Source organism: Scyliorhinus torazame, chromosome 9 (genome assembly GCF_047496885.1).
Source record: "Scyliorhinus torazame isolate Kashiwa2021f chromosome 9, sScyTor2.1, whole genome shotgun sequence".
NCBI lineage: Eukaryota > Metazoa > Chordata > Chondrichthyes > Carcharhiniformes > Scyliorhinidae > Scyliorhinus > Scyliorhinus torazame.
Window position 1 is genome coordinate 246529710 of NC_092715.1, and position 26265 is coordinate 246555974.

The 26265-nt window shown below is 52.7% G+C and overlaps 1 protein-coding gene across 1 annotated transcript in view; it reads left to right on the forward strand.

Annotated features, from left to right (window-relative positions):
- Positions 1 to 26265, forward strand: part of LOC140430089 (uncharacterized) — an 82401-nt gene that overhangs the window by 24663 nt on the left and 31473 nt on the right. Inside the window, exon 2 of the mRNA XM_072517616.1 lies at positions 3005 to 3238. Coding sequence (XP_072373717.1) covers positions 3005 to 3238 — 234 coding nt within the window. The remainder of the gene's footprint in view (positions 1 to 3004; positions 3239 to 26265) is intronic.

A 26265-nucleotide genomic window follows, 5' to 3' on the forward strand; every position in this document is an offset into this window, starting at 1 on the left:
GATGGGGGTGTGGGTGCAGGGGTATGGAGATGCAGGGGGTGTGGGGGTAAGGGTGAGGGGTGTGTGCTGGTGGTGTGGGGGTGAGGGGGGTATGGGGAGAGGGGGTTATGGGCAGGCGATCTCGACACACGTATCATGGGCAACCACAACTCGGCAGGGTCTCACTTACTCACCCGCGACTGCACTCCACTCCGGCGACCTCCCTTTCCTCTGGGCCGCCGACCACATCTCGTGCCCTCTGCACGGACATGGTGAGGGGCCGCAGGTCTGGTGGTCGCGCTCTTGACATCTCCTGTTCCCGGCGGTTGTGTGCGGCCTTCTCCTGGGGCGGGGATGGGGGGGTGGGGGGGGGGAATATATACATCGACGGTCCGACAAATGCAGCCCAGGGGTTGGGTAGGTGGTGGCCTCAGTGACCAGGGCACCCAGCCATGGCGGATGGCATGGGTGTTGTCATGTGGGGCAAGGTGGGGGTTCGGACCTTCCCCGGGTCCCGGGTGTGTGGGAGGGGCGGGGTTAGTGCCAGGGGTACGGAGCAGCCAGTTCACCCTGCCCGCCATGAGGCATGGCGAATGGCAGCACCTGGCGACGTTCCTCCCAGGCCGGGGTATGGGATCACCCTTCTGTCCTCCATGGCATCCAGGAGGGTGTCCAGCTCAATGACCCCGAACCGTGACACTGCTCTCCGTCCTGCCATCTTGTTGGACGGGACGGTGTGTGTGGGGTGAAGGACCGTTCAAATGCGGCTGGGACGTGTGACCTCATGAGTGCCAATCACGGACCCAACAAATCCAGCGCCATTTTTCCTGGAATTGATTGCGTTCCACGTGGTGCCTGTGTAGCCCATTATAAGTGGCTGATCGGTGCAGGTATTGCGCCAGGTTTTCTGTCGTAATGCTGGTGTCAACACATAGCCTCCGAAACGGAGAATCCAGCACCAAGAGAAATAAATCTGAAGGGGAGAGAGAATTTTATTTGCCAGTTTTGAAACACTGAACCGGGATACACTGCGGTTTACTGATGGAGTCCTGATTAAAATCCGATGTAGCTACAGTAGAAAGCTAAATCGCTGTGTTCTGGACTTGCAATAGAAGTTTTACACAGAATTGATTCAAAGAAGACTCTCCACTCACCTCAAACAAAATCAGTGATATGGATCAGAGATAAGGCTCTTTAACCGAGCATTCCAGTTTCTGAGACCATGGGACTGGGAATCAGGTGTGCATAACAGATCAGAAAGTGGGTTAAAACCCAACAGATAAGAAAAGAAAAATAACTGGAGCTTGAATGTTGTAATGGAAGGTGTGGGGGTGGGAGGGGCTTGGCGAGGAGGTGGTAATAATCTCACTATTTCTTACAGGATCCAGTGTGAAAATGACAGTGCCAATTAGAGTTTAATCCCAAAGCCAATTTACTCCAGTGGAGTGTAAGCAAGTGAGTTTTACAAGAATAGCAAGTTTTAATTAAAAATATGAGGAAAATATAACATCTTACTTGGCATTCGCTGGCAGTCACACCAGGATCATTGGGTTGGTAAGTCAGATCTATATTGTTGTAGCTCTGTCTCCAAACCTTAATCCTCTGAAGTGAGGCTGTGACGTGGGTCACCAGATCATTGAGCTTATTCTAAAAAAACAGAAACATTCCGTGAATTTGTTATTTAAACAGAAGTAAAATAGTCATTCAATAAGTGTGAGGATGGGAACACTCTGTCTGATGTCAAAGTTCCACTTTGGAATCTGGACACAAAGCTAAAAGGCTGGATTCTCCGATTCTGAGGCTATGTCCCCACACTGGCGTGGGAACGGTGGCGTTTTCCGTCAGAACAAAAGGCATAAAACGGACACCGATTCCCCGTTTTGCTGGGGGCTGGCATGCCGGCAGCCTAGAGCACCCGGCTCTAGCTGCCAATACGGCCCGGAGAGTTGCTGGGTCCGTGGCCGCGCATGCGCGTGGCGGCGGCCCACAGCCGCGCCGTGCTACATGGCAGAGGCCGCTCACATACCCGGCCCATGAAATAGTGCCTCCCTTTGGCCGGCTCGTGCACACCAGATCACCCTCCCCCCCCATGGTGCCCCCAGCCCCTGGCAAAGTCACCCCTGCCCTTAGATCGGCCCTCCTCCGACTGTGGCGGCGCTGGACTGAGTCCGCAGCCGCCACGCCGAGTTCCCGACGGATGAGACCAGACACGACCGATGCCGTCGGGAACCCAGCCAGTCGGGGGCGGAGCATCGGCGGGCGGGCCTCAGGCAATGTTCCGTGGCCGCCGATATGTGGCGCGGCACTTTGGAGGGGGCGGAGCATCGCAAAAGCACACCGCCCCCGGTTTGGGCGGGAACTGTGATTCTCTGGCCGATCGGCGATCGCAGAACGCGATTCCGTCGTCCGCGACCGGAGAATCCAGCCCAAAATCTATTGACTGATATTTTAATCACACATTTCTAACACTCTTAAAATCTAGTACATGCCATTGGTCTCTATTATAAGTGGAGTATTTCAGTGTTTGACAGGATAATGATCAAATAATAGTGTCCTGTAGTTGTGTGGGCAGCACGGTGGCGCAGTGATTAGCATGGCTGTCTCACAGCGCCAGGGACCCGGGTTCGATTCCCGCTGAGCATGATGGTGTGTGTGGAGTTTGCACTTTCTCCCAGTGTCAGCGTGGGTTTTCCGTGGATGCTTTGGGTTCCTCCCACAGTGCAAAGATGCACAGGTTAGGTGGATTGGCCATGCTAAATTGCCCCTTTGAGTCCAGGGACCTGCAGGTCAGGTTATGGGTAAAGGACAGGGGAGTGGGCCTACGTGGGGTGTATTGTTCTGTCGGAATTCTATTCTATGGTACTATGTTACATTTGAAGAGATGTGGCTGAAATGTGAGGGCGTGGGCCGAGACCATCCCTCTTTCTGAGATAGAGAGCTACAGGGCGTAATGGGGAATAGGAGAAAAAGAACAAAATCGATCTCAATAATCCATCAGTGCCCATGGATGGAATTTCTCTTTCAGAGTATGGATGGATGAGGAGCTTAGAAAATGACCAAGGAGCAATTCAGAGACTCCTCGATGACAAGAACCTTCCGGAGCTTGACTCTGAATATTGGCAGCGACAATTTGCGAATGAACATAACCAGTTTGAGCAGCGGGCAGCTGATTCTGAGGAGTTTAATTCTGACACAGATGGAGACATTGCATGGTCGGATTTTCCTGCAGAAGGTTCATTCGATGAGAGACTGAGAAGAGGTTATTATCTTAATAACTGTTGCAATCCCGGTTGTAATTATACTGTATATCGTTGGATCCTCTGCCGCTGGGCGTTTCCTGCTTGAGTGTATTTAATGAATGCTTCACAAGGATTCAGGATCAGCCAGGTTTTAGATACACATGTTTTACTTTTACAATTTCAACCTTCAGGCATGGATCACAATCACCTGATAGTGCACACTGTGATTTCAAGATGACGAGGTCAGCAGACATTGTCAGATTGTTGATTTTGAATGTTGGAAATGCCGACCTAGTTTAATGAACTCTACCTTCACATTTCCACGGTGGGTGTCAGCCGGGATTTTCCTTCACTAGCAGTATACGTTCAAACTTATTCTCTAGTCTATGGGGATGAATTCTCGTATGGTCCTTGTTTGGGTCTCGTCGGCTTGTCACCACGCTGAAGTTCTGAAATGTTCTTTTGAAGAATTATAACTGTAATTGTTTCACTGGCCTTTAATTTACTCATTAAATCAATTTTAGAAACAGTCCACGTCATTTTGTACTCACCTTCTGGGCACTAGGGAAATATATGGCCACACAAAATTTACAAAGTAGGAGCAGAAGTAGGCCACTCAGCCCCTCGAGCCTGACCCACCATTTGATAAGGTCATAGGTGTGGTGACCCTCAGGTTAAATCACCACCAGTCAACTCTCTTTCAAAAAAGGGAGAGCAGCCTATGGTCCCCTGGGACTGTGGAGAAATGTTATCTTCAGCTGATCTGTTAGTGTTTTGGGTTCCACATTCTCATCTACCCCTGATAATCTTTGGCTCCTTTGCCTAACAAGATCTATCTACCTCCACCTTGAAAATATACAATGACCGCAACGCCACCGCCTTCTGAGGCAGAGAGTTTCAAAGTCACAGAGCACTCTGAGAGAAAACATTTCTCCTCATCTCTGTCCAAGAAGGGCGGCTCCTAATTGTAAAACAGTGCCCCCTGGCTGTGGACTCACCCACAAGAGGGAACATCCTTTCAATGTTCACCTTGTCGCCGCATTCAGGATCTCATATACCAGAGCCTTGCAGATGGTGAACAGACTTTGGCGAGTGAACAGGTAAGTAACTCTGTTTCTTCTTTATCGTGAAAAAGGCCACAGGCGACGAGAACGCGATACTTCTGACAGTTTGCGGGCCCCAGCCCTACAATGTGATGAGGGACCTCGCGTCCCCGGAGACACGCGATCCGATAGTTAAATTGGTAAAAGAACTGTTATAATCTGACCTGAGGCCACGAGGTCTGCAACCTCAGACTCCCTGTGGCCTCACCAGAGTGCGTCTCCCTAGATATGGGAGCGGAGCTACACCGTGAAGTCAGGGGCCTCATGGGACATAAATACCTCAGCCCAGGTGTGGGCCGGGCAAGCGAGACCCTTCGGGGAGTAGGAGCTATATTATAACAGGTAAAATAAACATGAGTTTTTCTGACAAGTCATCACTTCCGCGTGGTCGCTCAGCGTGAAATTTACACTGGCGACGAGGGTAAAGTGGAGCTGCAGGAGACACCATTTTCTCCAGACCAAGCTCACCTCGACAAGGCTCCATCCAGGTTGCAAGTATGCCGAGATGGGTGACTGGACCCAGTATATCGAGCAAATGCGCTACTTCATTGGGCTAAACAACGTTGTCAGCAACGAGAGACAAACGGTGACCCTCCTCGCGGTCTGTGGGGCCAGAAACCTCACCGGGTTCTGCGGGTTCTGCTCAACCTCATCCGAGGCACTCAGCGACCGGTGGGTCTGCAGCATCTCAAGAACGTTTGCTGGAGGAAACTCATCTCGATGTGGAGAAGGCAACCAAAATGGTCTTGTTCCAGGGTAGGTACAGAGCGCAGTGTCCAGAAGTTTCACAGAAAGGCCATCCTCAGTCCAGGGTGTCCAGCTGGACATAGGGCACCCGTCCTCGTGCTGTCGTTCAGGAATCCCACCATTGGGGATGCATTCCTCATGGCCAAATCCAGCCTCAGATTTTCCTGGTGAATGACGTGAGCACTCCCCATCATTTGACAACATCTGACTCCTGCCTACGGTAGCAATTTCCACCGTCCACCTGGGTGATCCCTGCATGCAAGCTCGCCATTCCATCACACGGTCCCATCGGATCCCTGGGGTGCTGGTGGTGGGGACTGTTGGGGAAGGGGGATGAGGGCGTTGGGGAACCCTGGCCACCCACAATGTTCGCCTATTCCCATTCCCCGCATCCCCTCTGTGGCCAGCCCAGACCAGCCCACCCCTCACACCAACCTGATAGAGCACCGAGGCAGGTTGTAACAGTGTTAACAGGTATTTAATATGACAACATATATACAGATGCATGCTTAGCCCCGATAAATAAACTGTGCCCTGCACCAGTGCCATCTTAATTGGTGTCTAATGTTCTGGCCTTAACGAGCTCTGATGCTGAGTCTATGTGGATCCCCAGAGGGTAGAACAGGTGTGAAGGCGGCCTGATGCGATTCCCGTGCTCCAACCTGGGCCCCGTTGACGGCTGTCACCTGGGGCAACCGGGCCTGGATGGCGGCGGCTACTGCTCAGGTGTCCCGGGTGGCGTGGTTCCGCCCTGTTCTGCCCGTTGCCCAACAGATGCGGCAGGGGCAGGAGGGTGTGTGTCCGAGGTGCTGTGATATTCCGACACCTCTCCTGTGGGAGTCACCAGCCAGGGCCTCAGCACCTCATCCTCCCTCGGGGTGAACGATGGCCCCCAGGCAATTCCATGGGATGGGGGTGCAGGCAGAGCTATCCCCTGAGGCTCTCCACTACCTGGCTCTGACAGTCCTGGAGGCCCGCTCTGGTCTTGACCAGGATCTGCATTCTCATGGCCATGGAGCACAGGGAGTGGACCATCTCCATCTGGGACTGCGCCACATCACGCTGCCACTGTGCCACCACCTTCTGTATCGGTGTCACACCAGCCAGCGACTGCGGCATCTCCCTCTGCGATTGGGCCACATCCCTCTGTGGCTGCGCCACGCGGCCAGTGCCTGAGTTATGCTGTTGACATTCCCAGCCATGGCCTGCTGTGACTGGGCCATGCTGAGGAGCGCCGCTGCAATGTCCAGGTGGCTCTGGCACATTGCAGCCTGTGAGGCGGCAACCCTGCCCTGGGCCTTGGCCCCCGGCTGCCCAGAATACCCAGGCCGAGGACATGCTGATCCATAGCCAAAACGTTCCACCGCTGCGCCACACGTGCGATGTAGGCCTGGGTGGCACCACCTCCTGCTCCTGCACGGGGTTGGACTCCTCCACCTGTACCTGCAGGTGCTGGATGCTCGCCGACAACCCCTCATGTAGTCCCTGGCTCTGCGACTGCATTTCCGCTATCAATGGGACTGTCCGTTCCAGAAGCCCGTCTGGACGGCAGCTAGTCCCTGGGGCCGGCCCGCCCACCGACCGTCCGCCCCTTTGGGAATTTCAACTTCTACCAGATGTACCAGAGCAGCTGTGTGGTGAGCACCAGATAGTGTCCCAGGAGCCTCTTCACTAAAGTGCCCGACCGAGGTGAGTGTCTCTGGGATGGTGGAGGGTGTTGGAGACAGCTGTGACGGGAAGTCAGTGTCATCCTCCGACTCGAGCTCCGGCTCTCCCGAGTCTCAGGTTGATGGCTTGTGTCCGAGCTGCTCTCCCCGTCGCTGCTCAGCTCACAGGGGGGCCCCGGCTCCGGCACTGGCTGGGAGCGAGGGTCACCGGATGGACCCACCCCATCACCAGCAGGTCCTGTAAGACACAAGACATGACGCATGATTAGATTGCGCGTCGGGGTGGTGGTGTAGGTGATGGGGTTGAGGGTGGTGCGGCGGTGGGGATGGTGAGGTTGAAACGGTGAGAGTGAGGGTGATCTGACAGTGAGTGTGATGTGAGGGTGGTGTGGAGGTGAGGGTGAGGGTGGTGTGGGGGTGGTATTGGGGGGGGCTGACACATGCGGCATGGGAGCCGCAACTCAGTGGGCTCCTCACATCGTGGCCGAACTCCATCCCAGTGACCTCCCTTTCCTCTGAGTTGCCGACCACGTCCAGGGCCCTCTGCTCTGCCACGGTGAGGGGCCGCAGGTCTGGTGTCCCCCTCCAGTTTTCTCCCACTCCTGGCAGTTATGGGGAGCAGGAAATGATAGTGCTAGACAGTCCATGCATGCAGCCCAGAGGGTGGATAGCTGGTGGCCTCAGTTGCCAGGGCACCCGGACAAGACAGCTGGTATGGGTGCCGGCATGTGGTGCAGGAGGGGGATCCAGCCGCCCTCCGGGGGTGCGGGACACGGATTAGTGCCAGGGGCACAGTGTTGCCTACTCACCCTGGCCGGCCGCCCTGCGGAGGTCGTGCAGTTTCCTCCGGCAGTGTTGGCCGGTCCGGGTGGTGTTGCTCACGGCGCTGATGCCTCTGCCACCTGTGCCCAGTTTGGCAGCCCCCTTCACGGGCCATGGTACAGGGTCAACCCGCCCCTCCTCCACGGCTTCCAGAAGGGTCTCCAGCTCGGCGTCGGTGAAGCGTGGTGCTGCCACCTTGTTGGCTGGGATGGTGTGTATGTGGGGAGTGAAGTGTGTATATACGGCTGCAGCTTGTCAGCCTCCTGAGTGCCAATGGTGGAACCGGCGAATCCCGCACCGTTTCTCATTGGATTGTGTTCCACCTGACGCTGCTGCTAGCCCCGCCACAGTCGCTGAATCGGTCCACGTACGGCGCCAGTTTTGCGCTTGTGGAACTGCACGAATCCTGCGCCAGTGTCAACACTTCGTCTCAGGAAGGGAGAATCCTGCTGCATTATATGTTACATGCAGGGAAGCAATGGCAACTGAAAGATTAAAACCCTCAAAAGTCAAAGGCATTTGGAAACTAACCATGGCGAGTCCGAGGATAGACCTCTTGTTTTTTTCAAAGAATGCAGCGAGAACTTAAATCATCAGCTGAAGTCCTTAGCAGAAATGTAACATTGAATGAGAAAGCAAGTGCGAACGTGAGGACCAAGCAGGCTCGCCTGTCACATTAAAGGGAAGCGAAGATGGTGAGTCATGAAGTCTGGGTGGTGTGGGTCATGAAGTTTGGCCGACGTGGGTAACCTGGTCGGCCTGGGTTCCAAAGGATGGCCGGTTAGTAAAAATGGGTCCCGGGCAAAAAAGTGAAAAACATTGACCTAGAGTGCTTCTTGCCTGGCCAAACCTATTGTAAACCTCGACGACGTGATGTCACGTCAGTGAGGTATGAATAGTTAATGAGGGGGGCTCATTTGGCGGAGGGGACCATTAATAATATTTAAATTCATTCAAATTTATTCATGTGAGGTTCACGTCATTTGTGGGTGTGAATCTCGTGATATCGCCGGCGAGGAGCGGGAACAATTGGGAAAGACCGCGTTTCCCGATTCTCACGAGATTTTCCCTCCTCACTGCCGACCGTCCCCACAGGCGGCGAGCGCGGGCTCAAGATCGATCCCTCTGTTTCTGCCTCCAACAAATGCTGCCAGACCTGCTGAGTTGCTCGTCCATTTTGTCTTATCTGTGAGCAAGTCAATGATCATCTTTATTTCTAATGCTTATTCTGCAGACGAGGTGAGTCAGTGTTGAAAGTCCTTGTACAAAGGAAAATGACATGGAAAATGATGTGGAGATGCCGGCGTTGGACTGGGGTGAGCACAGTACGAAGTCTTACAACACCGGGTTAAAGTCCAACAGGTTTGTTTCGATGTCACTAGCTTTCAGAGCGCTGCTCCTTCCTCAGGTGAATGAAGAGGTATGTTCCAGAAACACATATGACGTGTTGAAGGCTGTGAAGAAGATGACGTAGTTTCTCCGCTCCGGGGAAGTACTGGACGACGAAGGGTATTCTGTCGGTTGTGTCCCATGTTTGTCTTCTGAGGAGGTCGGTCCGGTTTTTCGCTGTGGCGTGTTGGAACTGTCGATCGATGAGTCGAGTGCCATATCCCGTTCGTACGAGGGCATCTTTCAACGTCTGTAGATGTCTGTTACGCTCCTCCTCGTCTGAGCAGATCCTGTGTATAAGGATCGCTTGTCCATAGGGGATGGCTTCTTTAATGTGTTTAGGGTGGAAGCTGGAGAAATGGAGCATCATGAGGTTATCCGTGGGTTTGTGGTAAAGCGAAGTGCTGAGGTGACCGTCCTTGATGGAGACGAGTGTGTCCAAGAATGCAACTGATTTTGGAGAGTAGTCCATGGTGAGTCTCATGGTTGGATGGAACTTATTAATGTCATCGTGTAGTCGTTTCAGTGATTCTTCACCGTGGGTCCAAAGGAAAAAAATGTCATTGATGTATCTAGTGTATAACGTCGGTTGAAGGTCCTGTGCGGTGAGTAGGTCCTGTTCAAACCTGTACTGAAGATGTTGGCGTATTGGGGTGCGAATCTGGTCCCCATGGCTGTTCCGTGCGTCTGGATGAAGAACTTGTTGTCGAAGGTGAAGACGTTGTGATCCAGAATGAAGCGGATGAGTTGCAGAATTGCGTCTGGAGATTGGCAGTTGTCGGTGTTGAGTACTGAGGCTGCGGCAGCAATGCCGTCGTCATGGGGGATGCTGGTGTAGAGTGCCGAGACGTCCATTGTGACGAGGAATGTTCCTGGTTCAACTGGTCCATGGGTGCTGAGTTTCTGTAGGAAGTCTGTCGTGTCGCGACAGAAGCTGGGTGTACCTTGTACGATGGGTTTCAAGACGCCCCCGATGTAGCCAGAGAGGTTCTCACACAGGGTCCCATTGCCTGAAACGATAGGGCGGCCTGGTGTGTTGGCCTTATGTATTTTTGGGAGGCAGTAGAGATCTCCAATGCGGGGAGTACGTGGGATGAGAGCACGTAAGGTGCTCTGAAGATCTGGATCCAAGGTCTTGATCAGTCTGTTAAGTTGGCAGATGTGTTCCTTGGTCGGATCTGCGGGTAACTGTCTGTAGTGTTCTTGGTTGTTCAGTTGTCGGTATACTTCTTTGCAGTAGACCGTTCTGTTCAGTACGACAGTGGCCCCCCCTTTGTCTGCTGGTTTGATGACGATGCTGCGGTTGGTCTTGAGAGCGCGGATGGCATTGCGTTGTGCTTGGGTGACGTTCGGGGCTGTCTTGTGAATGCGACTGATGAATCTGGCATTGACGCGACTCCTGACGGCTTGAGCATACATGTCGAGTCTAAGGCAGCGGCCTTCCGGAGGGGTCCAATTCGACTCTTTCCTCTTCGGTTGCCGCACCGCAGATCTCTCGGTCTACTGTTCCGGTTCATTGGTAGTCTGCTTGAGTTCGCTGTTGGCCTCTTGGGGTCTGTGGAAGAATTCCCGGAGCCTCATTCGCCTGATGAATTCCTCCGTGTCTGCCGCGAGACTGATGGGGTCCATTTTGGTGGTGGTGCAGAAATTAAGCCCTCTGCTGAGGACTTCGATTTCGTCTGGTTGAAGGGTGTAGTCTGACAAGTTGACAATAGATTTCCCTGTATTGTTTTCTACTGTGACACCGGGGGTGGCTTGGTTGCTGCCGGTGGTGATGCCAAGTTTCTCAAGCTTTCTGTTCTTGGTGTGCATATAGGTGGCATAGTATTGTTGTCTCATCTGTTTGGCGGTGTCCCGCAGCTTGTCTGCTGCATCCTGAGCGCAAGTTGAGAATATGGCCTCTATCTTGGTTTCCAGGTTGCGTCGTCTACAGTAGTGCTGGCGGACGAGGTGGTTGAGGAGTGTGAGAGAGGTGCGACGGCAGAGTCTCTCAGCGTAGTCTGTGTTGTAGGTCGACTTGAGTGGGTTTGTGATCTGTAGCCCTTTCGGGATCTTGTCTGCTTTCTTGCATCTTTGTAGAAACTTAATGTCAGTGTCTATATGCGCGATCTTCCTGGAGATCCTCTCCACTTTGAGCCGGCAGTTTGCGGTGTCGATGGTAGCCATGATGTGGAGATGCCGGCGTTGGACTGGGCTGAGCACAGTACGAAGTCTTACAACACCAGGTTAAAGTCCAACAGGTTTGTTTCAATGTCACTAGCTTTCAGAGCGCTGCTCCTTCCTCAGGTGAATGAAGAGGTATGTTCCAGAAACACATATATAGACAAATTCAAAGATGCCAAACAATGCTAGGAATGCGACCATTAGCAGGTGATTAAATCTTTACAGATCCAGAGATGGGGTAACCCCAGGTTAAAGAGGTGTGAATTGTATCAAGCCAGGATAGTTGGTAGGATTTTGCAGGCCAGATGGTGGGGGTTGAATGTAATGCGACATGAATCCCAGGTCCCGGTTGAGGCCGCACTCATGTGTGCGGAACTTGGCTATAAGTTTCTGCTCGGCGATTCTGCGTTGTCGCGCGTCCTGAAGGCCGCCTTGGAGAACGCTTACCCGGAGATCAGAGGCTGAATGCCCTTGACTGCTGAAGTGTTCCCCGACTGGAAGGGAACATTCCTGCCTGGTGATTGTTGCGCGATGGCCGTTCATTCGTTGTCGCAGCGTCTGCATGGTCTCGCCAATGTACCACGCTTCGGGACATCCTTTCCTGCAGCGTATGAGGTAGACAACATTGGCCGAGTCACACGAGTATGTACCGCGTACCTGGTGGGTGGTGTTCTCACGTGTAATAGTGGTATCCATGTCGATGATCTGGCACGTCTTGCAGAGATTGCCATGGCAGGGTTATGTGGTGTCGTGGTCACTGTTCTGAAGACTGGGTAGTTTGCTGCAAACAATGGTTCGTTTGAGGTTGCGCGGTTGTTTGAAGGCAAGTAGTGGGGGTGTGGGGATGACCTTGGCAAGATGTTCATCGTCATCAATGACGTGTTGAAGGCTGTGCAACTGATTTTGGAGAGTAGTCCATGGTGAGTCTGATGGTTGGATGGCCTTCAACACGTTCAAACTTGTGCATCTTCATGCACAAGTTTGAACAGGACCTACTCACCGCACAGGACCTTCAACCGACGTTATACACCAGATACATCAATGACATTTTTTTCCTTTGGACCCACGGTGAAGAATCACTGAAACGACTACACGATGACATTAATAAGTTCCATCCAACCATGAGACTCACCATGGACTACTCTCCAAAATCAGTTGCATTCTTGGACACACTCGTCTCCATCAAGGACGGTCACCTCAGCACTTCGCTTTACCACAAACCCACGGATAACCTCATGATGCTCCACTTCTCCAGCTTCCACCCTAAACACATTAAAGAAGCCATCCCCTATGGACAAGCGCTCCTTATACACAGGATCTGCTCAGACGAGGAGGAGCGTAACAGACATCTACAGACGTTGAAAGATGCCCTCGTACGAACGGGATATGGCACTCGACTCATCGAGCGACAGTTCCAACGCGCCACAGCGAAAAACCGCACCGACCTCCTCAGAAGACAAACATGGGACACAACCGACAGAATACCCTTCGTCGTCCAGTACTTCCCCGGAGCGGAGAAACTACGTCATCTTCTTCACAGCCTTCAACACGTCATTGATGACGATGAACATCTTGCCAAGGTCATCCCCACACCCCCACTACTTACCTTCAAACAACCGCGCAACCTCAAACGAACCATTGTTTGCAGCAAACTACCCAGTCTTCAGAACAGTGACCACGACACCACACAACCCTGCCATGGTAATCTCTGCAAGACGTGCCAGATCATCGACATGGATACCACTATTACACGTGAGAACACCACCCACCAGGTACGCGGTACATACTCGTGCGATTCAGCCAATGTTGTCTACCTCATACGCTGCAGGAAAGGATGTCCCGAAGCGTGGTACATTGGCGAGACCATGCAGACGCTACGACAACGAATGAACGGCCATCGCGCAACAATCACCAGGCAGGAATGTTCCCTTCCAGTCGGGGAACACTTCAGCAGTCAAGGGCATTCAGCCTCTGATCTCCGGGTAAGCGTTCTCTAAGGCGGCCTTCAGGACGCGCGACAACGCAGAATCGCCGAGCAGAAACTTATTATCAAGTTCCGCACACATGAGTGCGGCCTCAACCGGGACCTGGGATTCATGTCGCATTACATTCATCCCCCACCATCTGGCCTGCAAAATCCTACCAACTGTCCTGGCTTGATACAATTCACACCTCTTTAACCTGGGGTTACCCCATCTCTGGATCTGTAAAGATTTAATCACCTGCTAATGGTCGCATTCCTAGCATTGTTTGGCATCTTTGAATTTGTCTATATATGTGTTTCTGGAACATACCTCTTCATTCACCTGAGGAAGGAGCAGTGCTCCGAAAGCTAGTGACATAGAAACAAACCTGTTGGACTTTAACCTGGTGTTGTAAGACTTCGTACTGTGGAAAATGATTGAATAACAAAATAGAACAGTACAGTGTCTTGGCGCTTTGGCCACTACACTGGTGACCATGGCGAAGGTGGGGCAAAGGAGAAGTGCTCAGAAAACCCCTGACAAACCTTTGAATTGAAATATGCATGGCAGACACTCAGGAGTCTAAGGCATGGATACAGTACTGCACTAAGTTAATTGACCGCAGGCTATTTGTCAAGGTGAGTGCATTCATCCTTAAATGCCACATCTCATCCATTTCACCAATCGCCTCAGACACTGCTCATTGATACGCCTAGCCCCATCACACCTCTAGCTAAAATCGATATCTCAATCCACATTCATAGCTTCACATCAACCATAAACACTGAGCATTGCTGCGAGTGTCATGCCCCCATTCCATAGTTGGTAAACATTGCCCACTATTCAATCATGTCAACCTCACCCAAACAGATTGTACCACCTCTCTGTCTGTCTCTCTTGTTCTCTCTAGCAGTACATGGTGATCCATGAGCTAATTGGGCAGCATGGTAGCACAGTGGTGAGCACTGTTTCTTCACAGTATCAGGGACCCTGGTTCGATTCCGGGCTTGGGTCACTGTCTGTGCAGAATCTGTGCGTGCTCCTTGTGTCTGCGTGGGTTTCCTCCGGGTGCTCTGGTTTCCTCCTGCAAGCCCCGAAAGACGTGCTTGTTAGGTAATTTGGACATTCTGAATTCTCCCTTAGTATAGTCGAACAGGCGCCAGAGTGTGGTGACTAGGGGATTTTCACAGTAACTTCATTGCGATGTTAATGTCAGCCTACTTGTGACAATAATAAAGATTATTATTATTAACTGGTGGGAGATGGGCATGTCTGCATGTCCTAACTCCCATGGGGGAGGTGGTCCTGGCCACCATTGACCAGGTTGTTGTTGTAGCCTTGGCCAATGGTGAGGATGAAATCATCGACCGAATTTCCGTTTTCTCATGATCCTGGAAGTCTGTGTGCTGACAGCAGACAGACAGAAGTCAGACATAAGTAAATGCTGAGGGGAACAACAGAGCTTTACTCACTGTGAGTCATCATCACACTCCTGCATTGTCAAGGAGACAGGCATGAGGACTCCCCAGGCTCAGCACACTGGATACTTTTCACGTGGGCCTCCTCCCTTGGCTGGGGAGGGATAAGGAGGTTATTGGGAGTTTGAGGCTGTAGTGTTGTCAGACAACATGATGGTCCTATTGTGAGAAGCAGAAAACGATGAGACATTCCTGGTCCTCCTACCCATGCAAACCTTCACGCTGCCTGACCTCCATCCTCCAGCTCCATTTTGGCCTCTCCCTCCTGGACTTGCTCCTCATAAGAGGCGAAATTCCGCTCCTGGTCATCATCAATGTCATGGCCCCGCTGCTTCCCCAAGTTATGTCGTGCTCAGCAGACCACAACGCTGCGGGAGATGCTCTGGGGTCTGTACTAGACATGTCTAGGCAGTGGAAGCGAATCCGAAGGAGCCTGATGCCCAACTCTATCACAGACCGGGTGGCACTGTCAGCCTCGTTGTGGCAACCCTCTGCTATGGTCCCAGGCCTCCGCACTGGCATTATCAGCCATGACCACAGCTGGTATCCTTTGTCCCCAACGAGCCATCTCTGCAGCCTTGGTGAGCCCCGAATAATGCATGGATTTGAGATTGACCAAGGATGAAGCTCTCATACACGCTCACTAGAAAATGGGCACACACCTCATCATTAAGGGACCAAAATACCTTCCTGTTATTATTAAAGAGGGCTCGCTGATTCCACGGGGCATGGAGAGCCAAATGAGTGCCACTATCCACTCCTGGATAGCTACTCCATCAATTTTAAGCGCTTGCATCCGCACATCTCTCTATCCCCCACACCACCCCCTCCCCGCCAGGCTGGTCACTGTAGCCTTCTCTTTCGGGTCTCACCCACCCAGCCCTTTAGGCCCGCTGCCTTCAGTGTGCTATCACACACTTCCCCCTCCTCATGATCCGCGCACCCACAGCCGTCCCATACCTCCATGCTCATAACAGCTGACTACCTCAGTGGTCATTTTAATTATTAACAACACAGGCTGAAGACTGCCACAGCCCTCTGAAAACGTTATCAAACACATAGGCTGCAAAGCGTCAGGACAATACACATCAGCCCATCCAGGAGGGTGCCCTCGACCATCCCCACCTCCCCTCCCCTTCCCTGAAGATTTAACTTTAACCTCGCAAAGTACATTATAATACATTCAAATATATGTAAATCAGATTTGCACCCTTTCTGTGCGTGAGCGTTGCCACATCAGGGAGGGCTCAGGCAGATCGTGTTCCGAAATCTTGCCAGCGCAAATCCCGTTTTTGGCCTGTTGCGATTGTTGTGTTATGCTTCTTCATGTAGCATAAGCTGCTTCCTTGATGTATACTCTGACAAAGGAAGGTTCAGACTCGGAGATAGGTTTAACACATTTATTGAACAGTGAACAATTCTCCTACTTGTGTTCAACTTTCCTGCTGATCTTACTATCATAACTCGGTCTAACTAACCAGTCTGCTCTAATCCATGCGGAGGGTGTGATGCTTCCTGGCCTGCCCCTGTCTCTCTGAGTGTCACCTGTGGAAAAGAGAAAGAGCCCTGTCCTTTTATATGGGTAGCCCCCTTGTGGTAGTGTCACTTCTGGGTGTGTCTTGACTGTCCATTGGTCGTGTCCTTTCTTAATGACCGATTGTTTGAATGTCTGCATGTCATAATGTCTCTAGTGCTCCCTCTAGTGTTTATTTAGTCTGAGTGTATTTGCATTAACCCCTTGTGTATTTACAGTGATGCATATCACCACAGCGATGTTGTGCGGACATGACGGGATTGGTGCCCACAGCTAACGGGCCCGCTAAATCCCGCCTACTGAGTAACAAATTTGTACGCACATTCCTTATGCTACAGAGTACTGACTACAGTTTTTGACTGGCCCTCTAAAAGGATGTTTAAACAGAGAATAGACATCATTGATACACCTGCACAGTGACGGGCACAAGAAGTTTGAGCAGATGTCTGTGGTACAGGGACTGCTGCAGAGAAGAGCTAGGGACATTTTTCTAAAGTTTAGAGTTTTTGAAGTGAACATTCTCTCTTATTGTGAAGCCATCAATTTGATGCTGTTACTGAGAGAGAGGAGACACTTTTGAGACCATTGTATATTTAAATGAAACAATGTGATACACATTTCAACCTGAGATATATACAAGGTTACGGGTGGGGTGGGGGTGGGGGGGGGGTGGAGGGGAGTGGGGAGGAGTGAAGTGAGCACTGGGGTTAGTTCAGGATTGTTGGAGCAAAGGGCGAAGCTGTGATTGTATTGAATGGTGGAGCAGACGCGATTAGCTATTTGCTCCAGTCCTGATCCTATTTCTGAATGCTCCCATGCTCTTAAGTAAAGCAGGGAACCGGAACAGCAGTAACTGTAGAGACTGGGGAAAAAAGTGAGACTGAGATAAACATAGTGCAGAGTAAGAGTAGGCAGAGGGAAGCCGCAGAGCTCAGCGGGATTGTAGGTCTAGAGTGTGTTTGCTTCAACGCAAAAAGTATAACAGGCAAGACAGATGAACTGAGAGTCTGGATTGTTGCATGAAACTATGATGTAATTGCAATTAAGGAGACATGGGGCAGGATTCTCCCCTCTCCGGCGGGGCGGGCGGTCCCGGCGCCAAGGAGTGGCGTGAACCACTCCGGCGTCGGGCCGCCCCAAAGGTGCGGAACCCTCCGCACCTTCAGGGGCTGTCAGAATATCCACTCATGTATATAATGAGATGCAGACAGGCAGTGATTGACACACAGGATGACCAGTAAGCACACAATACAGTGCAGCCAATCACCAGACAGGACACTACCACTATAAAGCCAGAGGGCACTAGGTTTCCCGCTCTCTCGGGACCCAGCCACTGAGACAGTCAGAGTCCACGAGCTAGCAAGTGCAAACACCATGCGTAAGCTCATAAGTCTGGTCAGGCTACTAAAAGGTCTCCAGTCAGTTCAATATAGTGTCGGCCCACAGCTAAATATGTGTATCAGTTCTATTGTTGAATAAAACAATGTTGGATCTTCTCCAGTGTTAGACGTCTGTTTCTAGCTTCCCTGCATCGAGTGCAGTCCACACTGAACCTACCTGCCTAACACATCATGGTACCAGAGTGATACTGATCTTGACAGACGTACCTCAAGTGAATCAGCATTGACCAGCAAGCCTCCATCCGGTGAAATGGAAAACATCCAGCCTCCTCCGCAGCTCCGCATCTCCGGCAACCTCGGAGCCAATTGGAAAATCTTCAAGCAAATGTTCCTCTTGTACATCGAGGCCTCCGAGCTCGAAGCAGCATCGGATGTCAGGAAGATTGTGTTATTTCTCTCCACCGCGGGGGACTACGCCATCCACATCTACAACTCCCTTACGCTCGCTGACGGCGAAGACAAAACAAAATTCAAAACAGTCCTGCTGAAGTTTGACAGCCACTGCGACATTGAGGTGAATGAGAGCTTTGAACGGTACGTTTTCCAGCAGAGGCTTCAGGGTAAGGCTGAACCTTTTCAGTCCTTCGTTACCCATCTCCACATCCTAGCGCAATCATGTAACTATGACTCGACGGGTGATTTCATAATCTGGGTTCAGATCGTTTTCGGGGTCCACTCCGACTCCCTTCGGCAGCAGCTCCGGAAAGTCAAACAGTTGACCCTCTGTGTCGCTATCGAGACGTGCGTTGTCCATGAGCATGCTAAGAATCGTTACTCCCACATCAGGGCGGCAGAAACTGCAAAGCTGGCCTCCCACGAGGCGGAACGGGTGCAGGCCATTGCACAAATGCAGGGCCTGAGCATCGAGGAGAGTGGCCGTTTCGCGCGCTTTTCCCAGGTCCCTGCGCATGCGCCACGACCGAGTGGACGACGAGCCCGACAACCCGACTGCGCAGGTGCGTACGTCGACCGACCGCACTGCTCATGCGCGATGGCGCACGGAATGCGCTGACGTCGGCATCATGACATGTCCGAATTGTGGCCCCGCCCATTTAAAGTGGCAATGTCCGGCAAAAGGACGCCAGTGTCTACAGTGTGGCAAGCTTGGCCACTACGCAGCCCTTTGGAGATCTGCTCCACCGCTCAGCAGCCAGCGATCCCAGCTGCGGCGCAGAAGTGTCCGCTCAATACAACAAGGCATGCCAGATTCCGATCCCGACAGCCCAACAGACCCTGATGCTGAGTGCCTCAAGTCCCCACACCGGATGGGCATCATAACTACACATGCGCTGCCTCCCACCACAACGGCGAAACACCTCTCGATCCTCAGTGTGGATCCTGATGACGAGTGGTGTGCTGTCCTCACATCTGATTTAAACTGGACACCGGCGCATCAGCGAACCTCATCTCGAAATCCGACTTCGACACCAAGCGCGTCAGACCAAGCATTCTTCCACCGGCCTGCCAGCTCCTTGACTACAATGGCAATGCCATAGCTGCCAGTGGCTCCTGTCAACTAGGGGTATCCAATAAGGCGATCAAGGCAACACTGCGGTTTGAAATCGTCAGGCCTGACAGAGCGTCCTGCTCGGTGCTCGAGCCTGCAAGCTCCTGAACCTGGTTCAGCGAGTCCACACCATGTCATCGTCACCGGCGACGGCCTCGCCTGATGGAAACTTGCAAGCCGACATTGATGACATTATCACGCAGTACCACAGTGTGTTCGATGAAATGGGCATGCTCCAATACCGATATAAAATCCTGCTCAAGGCGAACGCCACCCCTGTAATTCATTCACCACGCCGGGTGCCGGCACCCCTCAAGGATCGTCTGAAGAAGCAATTACAGGACCTCCAAGACCAGGGCATCATATTGAACTTTACAGAGCCCACAGACTGGGTCAGCTCCATGGTCTGCGTAAAGAAGCCATCAGGGGAGCTTCGCATTTGCATTGACCCTAAGGATCGAAACCGCAACATCCTGCGGGAGCATTACCCGATACCAAAACGTGAAGAATTGACCAGTGAGATGGCTCATGCCAGATTCTTTACTAAGCTGGACGCCTCCAAGGGTTTTTGGCAAATACAGCTGGACGCATCCAGTCGCAAGCTGTGCACGTTCAACATCCCGTTCGGTCGCTACTGCTACAACCGGATGCTTTTTGGGATCATATCTGCCTCCAAAGTATTTCACCGCATCATGGAGCAGATGATGGATGGCATCGAGGGGGTGCGAGTATACGTTGATGATGTAATTAACTGGTCCACAACGCCCCAGGAACACATCGCTCACCTCAAGAAGGTATTCCAGAGAATTCATGAACATGGTCTCCAGCTCAACAGGGCCAAGTGCTCATTTGGTCAATCGGATATTAAGTTCCTGGGTGACCACATCTCGCAGCAGGGCGTGCGGCCAGATGCCGACGAGGTCTCAATGATCAATGCCATGAAGACCCCGGAGGACAAGAAGGCGGTCCTCCGCTTCCTCGGGATGGTCAACTTCCTCGGGAAATTCATTCCCAATATGGCATCCCACACCACGGCCCTCTGCCATCTCGTCAAGAAGTCGACAGAATTCCAGTGGCTGCCCACGCATGAAGAGGAATGGCGCGAGCTGAAAGCAAAGCTCACCACAGCCCTGGTTCCAGCGTTCTTCGACCCAACCAAGGAAACCAAGATATCGACTGATGCAAGCCAGGACGGCATTGGGGCGGTGCTCCTTCAGCAAGATGACTCCTCGTCCTGGGCCCCAGTGGCGTATGCCTCCAGGGCCATGACGCCCACTGAGCAACGGTACGCTCAGATTGAGATAGAGTGTCTGGGCCTCCTGACAGGGATAGTCAAGTTTCACGGGAGAAACGGACCACAGGCCTCTAGTCCATATAATCCAGAAGGATTTACATGACATGACACCTCGGTTACAGCAAATTCTTCTTAAGCTACGCCGCTACGACTTCGAACTTGTCTTCACGCCAGGCAAAGAGCTGATCATTGCAGATACCCTATCCAGGTCCATTACCACACCGTGTGAACAAAGTGACTTCATCTGCCCCACAGAAGTGCAAGTGCAGTTGTGTGCCACCAATCTTCTGGCTTCTGACGAACGGGTGGTCCAAATTCGTGAGGAGACGGCCAAGGATCCTCTGCTGCAGCGTGTGATGCAGCACCTCAGCAATGGCTGGCAGAAGGGACAATGTCCTAAGTTCTATAATGTAAAAGACGACCTGACGGTGGTGGAGGGAATCCTTCTGAAACAGGATCGTAATTCCTCAGAACATGCGGGCTATGGTGCTGGGCCAACTCCATGAGGGTCACCTTGGAGTCGAGAAATGCGGACGCAGAGCTCGAGAGGCGGTCTATTGGCCGGGCATCAGCCAGGACATTGCCGACACAGTCCCCAACTGCCCTACTTGTCAGAAGTTTCAACCAGCTCAACCCAAGGAAACGCTGCAACAGCACGAGATCGTGACCTCTCCGTGGTCCAAAGTCAGTGTAGACCTTTTCCACGCCAAGGGGCGTGACTACGTACTCCTGGTCGACTACTTCTCCAGTTACCCAGAAGTGGTGAAACTGTCCGACCTCACGTCGAAGGCGGTAATCAAAGCCTGCAAAGAAATGTTCGCCAGGCACGGGATTCTGCTCACGGTAATGAGCGACAACGGTCCATGCTTTTACAGCCAGGAATGGTCTGATTTTGCACAGTCCTACAACTTCCGTTGCGTAACCTCCAGTCCCCACTACCCGCAGTCAAACGGGAAGGCCGAGAAAGGGGTCCATATTGTCAAGCGGTTGCTGTGCAAAGCTGCAGACTCAGGCTACGACTTCAACCTGGCAATGCTGGCATATAGGGCAACCCCACTGTCCACTGGGTTGTCTCCAGCGCAGATGCTCATGAATCGCAATCTAAGGACCACAGTTCCAGCCATCCATGTTCCAGACCTTGACCACCGCACAGTCTTACAGAAAATACAGCAGTCACGGGCCCAACAGAAGGCCACATATGATGCTCATGCCATGGATCTACCCGAGCTGGCCCCAACTGATCATGTTCGCGTCCAGTTGCCTGAGGGCAGCTGGTCAGCCACAGCTGTTGTGATCAAACAAATGGCTCCAAGATCGTTCCTTGTCCGCATGGCTGATGGCTCCCTGCTACGGCGCAACAGACGGGCACTGCGAAGAGTGCCTGACCAAAGTGTTCCACCACCTACGATGCTTCCTCTGGACGTACCCTGCCACGAGACCACCGATCTACCGGCAATCCTGCCGGCCCATGCGACCACTGCGATGGCAGCGATCCCGCCTATCCACGTGCAGGTGGCTCCTGATCCACCTCTGTGGCGATCAACAAGAATTCGTCACCCACCACAAAGACTGAATCTGTAGACTGAACTTTTGTACATTTTGTGACTTCATCGATTTAACCTCTGTAAATATTGTTTTGTTTGTCATGTACCTGCACTATCGACACCTTCCTATGTATATACCTTCATTTAGACACCATTTGTATATAGTCAGGCATAATATATACACACGCACACCTTAGTATTTATTTGTCTAAAAAAGAAAAAGGGGAGATGTTATAATATGCACTCATGTATATAATGAGATGCAGACAGGCAGTGATTGACACACAGGATGACCAGTAAGCACACAACACAGTGCAGCCAATCACCAGACAGGCCACTACCACTATAAAGCCAGAGGGCACTAGGTTTCCCGCTCTCTCGGGACCCAGCCACTGAGACAGTCAGAGTCCACGAGCTAGCAAGTACAAACACCCACCATGCGGTAGCTAGTTAGTCTGGTCAGGCTACTAAAAGGTCTCCAGTCAGTTCAATATAGTGTCGACCCACAGCTGAATATGTATATCAGTTCTATTGTTGAATAAAACAGTGTTGGATCTTCTCCAGTGTTAGACGTCTGTTTCTAGCTTCCCTGCATCGAGTGCAGTCCACATCGAACCTACTTGCCTAACACATCAGGGGCTAGGCCGGTGCCAGAGTGCTTTGCGCCCCACTGGATGGCGCGGATGGGACTTGGCATCATGCCAAACGACGCCGAAGCGCCTCCGCCGGCCGGCGCGAGTTGGCACAAGCGCTGGTGTGTCAGCGTGTGCTGGCGTCATCCCAGCGCATTCGCAGGGGGGGTTCATCTCCGCGTGGGCCATCACGGACTTTTACACCAGCCGACACGGAGGAATAGAGTGCCTCCACGGCACAGGACACCTGCGGGTCAGTGGGCCCCGATCGCAGGCCAGGCCACCGTGGGTCCACCGCCTGGGGCCAGATCCCCCCTCACCCCCCCCCCGAGGACCCTGGAGGCCGCCCGCGCAGCCAGGTCCCGCCGGTAAGTATCTACTCTAATTTACGCCGGCAGGACTGGCCGAAAACAGGCGGACAGTCGGCCTATCGCGGGCTGGAGAATCGCCGGGGGGTCCACTGCCAGTGGCCGCTGACCAGCGCAGCGCATTTCCCAGACCCACCAAATGCCCGGCACCAGAGAATTCGGCAGCCGGCAGTGGCGGGATTCATGCCGCCCCCCCGGCGATTCTCCGACCTGGCGGGGGGGGTCGGAGAACCCCCCTCCCAGGGTTAAAGGATGGACAGGTCTGGCAGCTTAACATTCCGGGATATCATTGTTTTAGACGGGACAGAAGGGGAAACTAAAGAGGTGGGGGAGTTGCATTGCTGATGAGGGAGCAGACTACAGCTGCGTTGAGGGAGGACACATTGAAGGGATCTTATCGTGAGGCTTTATGGGTGGAGCTCAGGAATAAGAAGGGTGAAATCACAATGTTGGGAGTGTACTATAGACGTTCCCACAGCCCGCATGAGACAGAGGAGCAGTTGTGTAGTCAGATACTGAAAATGTGTGAAAGAAGCAGGGTAGTTGTGGTGGGTGACTTTATCTTCCCCCATATTGACAGGGAATTGCTTGCAGCCAGTGGCTCGGATGGAGAGCAATTTGCTAAATGTGTACAGGAGGGTGTTTTAATACAGTATGTTTACTGTATTACCGACATTGAGAAGCGTGCCCAAGGCCGCCCTGGCCATTCCCAGTGATGTAGGGGCGCGGCCGGTGGAAGCTTCTGATGCTCCTGGCAAATGGAGCAGTTTTGGGCCACCTTCTCAATGTCGGTGTCGAGGCCTGGCCACCAGACATAGCTCCGGGCCAACATTTTCATTTTGGTCACACCTGGATGCCCATTGTGCAAGTCTCTTAGTATCAGCTCCTGGCCTTTTTCCGGGACAATCACACGCATCCCCCACAAGAGGATGCCGTCTTCCACGCTGAATTCTGACAGCTTGGAGGAAAATGCCCGCAACTCACCTGGGAGCTGTCTATGCTGCCCACCATACAGGACTATGTGCCGAACCTTTGACAGGACTGGCTCTGTCTGGATCCACTCACGGATCTATGATGCCGTGACAGGCAAGGTGTCCATAAAATCTGGGTTGCAATCACCTCACCGGTCGACATGGGGCTGGTCGATAAAGGCAATCGGCTCAGTGCGTCGGCATTTGCTATCTGCCTTCCTGGTTTGTGCTCCAGAGAATACTTGTAGGCAGCGAGCAACAAAGCCCAGCGCTGGATCCGTGCGGAATCAATGGGCGGTATTGGCTTATCCTCTCTGAAAAGTCCCAGCAGAGGCTTATGATCAGTCACGATAGTGAAATGGCGGCCATACACGTACTGGTGGAAGCGTTTCACCACAAAAACCACTGCCAGACCCTCCTTCTCGATCTGCGCGTACTTTCTCTCTGTTGCAGTCAATGTGCGGGAGGCGAAAGCTATCGGTCGCTCGACCCCGTTCTCCATCTTGTGGGACAGGACGGCCCCAATACCATATGGGGATGCATCACATGTGACGAGCAAAGGCTTTCCAGGATCATAGTGGGTTAGTAACCCAGACAACGACAATTGTTGCTTTCCCCGCCGGAAAGCGGTTTCTTGCGGCTGACCCCAAACCCAGGTGTGATTTGTCTTTAGCAGAAGGTGCAACGGGGCCAGCGTAGTTGCCAGATTGGGGAGGAACTTCCCGTAATAGTTTACGAGACCGAGAAAAGAACGAAGATGCGAAGTGTCGGTCGGGGCGGGGGCCTGTTGAATCGCACGCACCTTCTCTGTGACGGGGTGCAAACCTTTGCGGTCCACCTGATAACCTAGGTAGTCTACTTCCGTTGCCTGAAATACGCACTTTGTGCGACGTAAACGGACTCCAGCCTCCGAAATGCGTCTAAGGACAGCCTCCAGATTTTCCTAATGTTCCTGCTCCGACGTCCCTGTAATCAAAACGTCATCTAAGTAGACAGCAACACGTGGTAAACCTCTCAAAATGCCCTCCATAACACGTTGAAAAATAGCGCAGGCAGAGGATACTCCAAAGGGCAACCGTGTATATTCATACAGGCCCCGGTGTGTATTAATCGTTACATATGGTCGGGAGGCAAGGTCCAGCTCCAACTGTCGGTAGGCGTGACTCATATCTAATTTTGTGAATGAGAGGCCGCCTGCAAGCTTCGCGTAGAGATCCTCTATGCGAGGCATTGGATATCAGTCGAGTCGGGAAGCCGTATTCACTGTAAGTTTATAGTCGCCACACAAGCGAACTGTGGCATCTGGCTTCATTACAGGTACAATTTGTGCTGCCCAGTCATCAAAATGGACGGGCCTGATAATACCCAAACTCTCCAAACGAATGAGCTCCCCTTCTACCTTCTCGAGCAAGGCGTAAGGCACCGGGCGCGCTCGGAAATAGCGCGGCGTGGCTCCTGGTTCGACTTGGATACGGGCTACGGCCCCTTTTATTTTCCCCAAACCAGGCTGGAATACATCTGGGTATCGTCCTAGCACCTCAGTCAACCCTCCAGAAACTGTTTGGATGATGTGCTGCCATTGCAACCGCAAATGGCGCAACCAGTCCCGACCCAACAGGCTGGGCCCATGGCCGCGCACCACGATAAGTGGGAAACGCCCCTCCTGGCGTCCATAAACAACAGGGGTCATTGTAGTTCCTGCAATGTCCAGTGGTCCTCCGTGTAGGTGGTTAACCTGGCCTGTGAGTCGGTTAATGTAAGGGTCTGTATACCCTGCTTGATGCGGTCGAATGTCCTCTGGGCGATCACGGTGACCGCTGCGCCAGTGTCCAACTCCATCTCAAGCAGGTGACCATTGAACTGTACTGTCACCTTAATGGGGGCCACACGGGGAGCTGCCACACAATGCAGCTGCAGGCAGTCGTCCTCCGTCTCCACGTCCTCAGGAGTAGTCGCCGCAGGTTCATCCACATGGAAGGTACGGCCCCTGGGCTGGTCCCAATTTCGGTCGGAACGACGGCGCCTCTGGTGCCCCCAGGACCGGCGTCCGCGACGGGGTCGGCGCCTACAAGTCTGACACGGACATGGCTCCTCATCCATTGGTTCTGGAGAAGGCTCCCTTCGGGGAGGAATGTCCGACGGCCACTGGCGTCGTTCCGGACGTCGCCTCGCCCAAGGTAGCGCAGGAATGCGGGGGGACGTTTTCGGACGGAAGGGGTTGCGCCCAAGGCATGCACTTCCATTCCCTGTAGCTCCTGCACTCCTCGTTCTGCGCTCTCTCGGGACAATACGATTTGAATGGCCTGTTGAAAAGTCAATGTTGGCTCAGCTAACAACTTTCTCTGGGTGGCCGCATTGTGAATACCGCAAACCAAACGGTCGCGTAACATTTCTGACACGGTCTCACCATAGTCACAGTACTCCGCAATCCTGCATAGCCTGGATAGAAAATCGGCAAGGGATT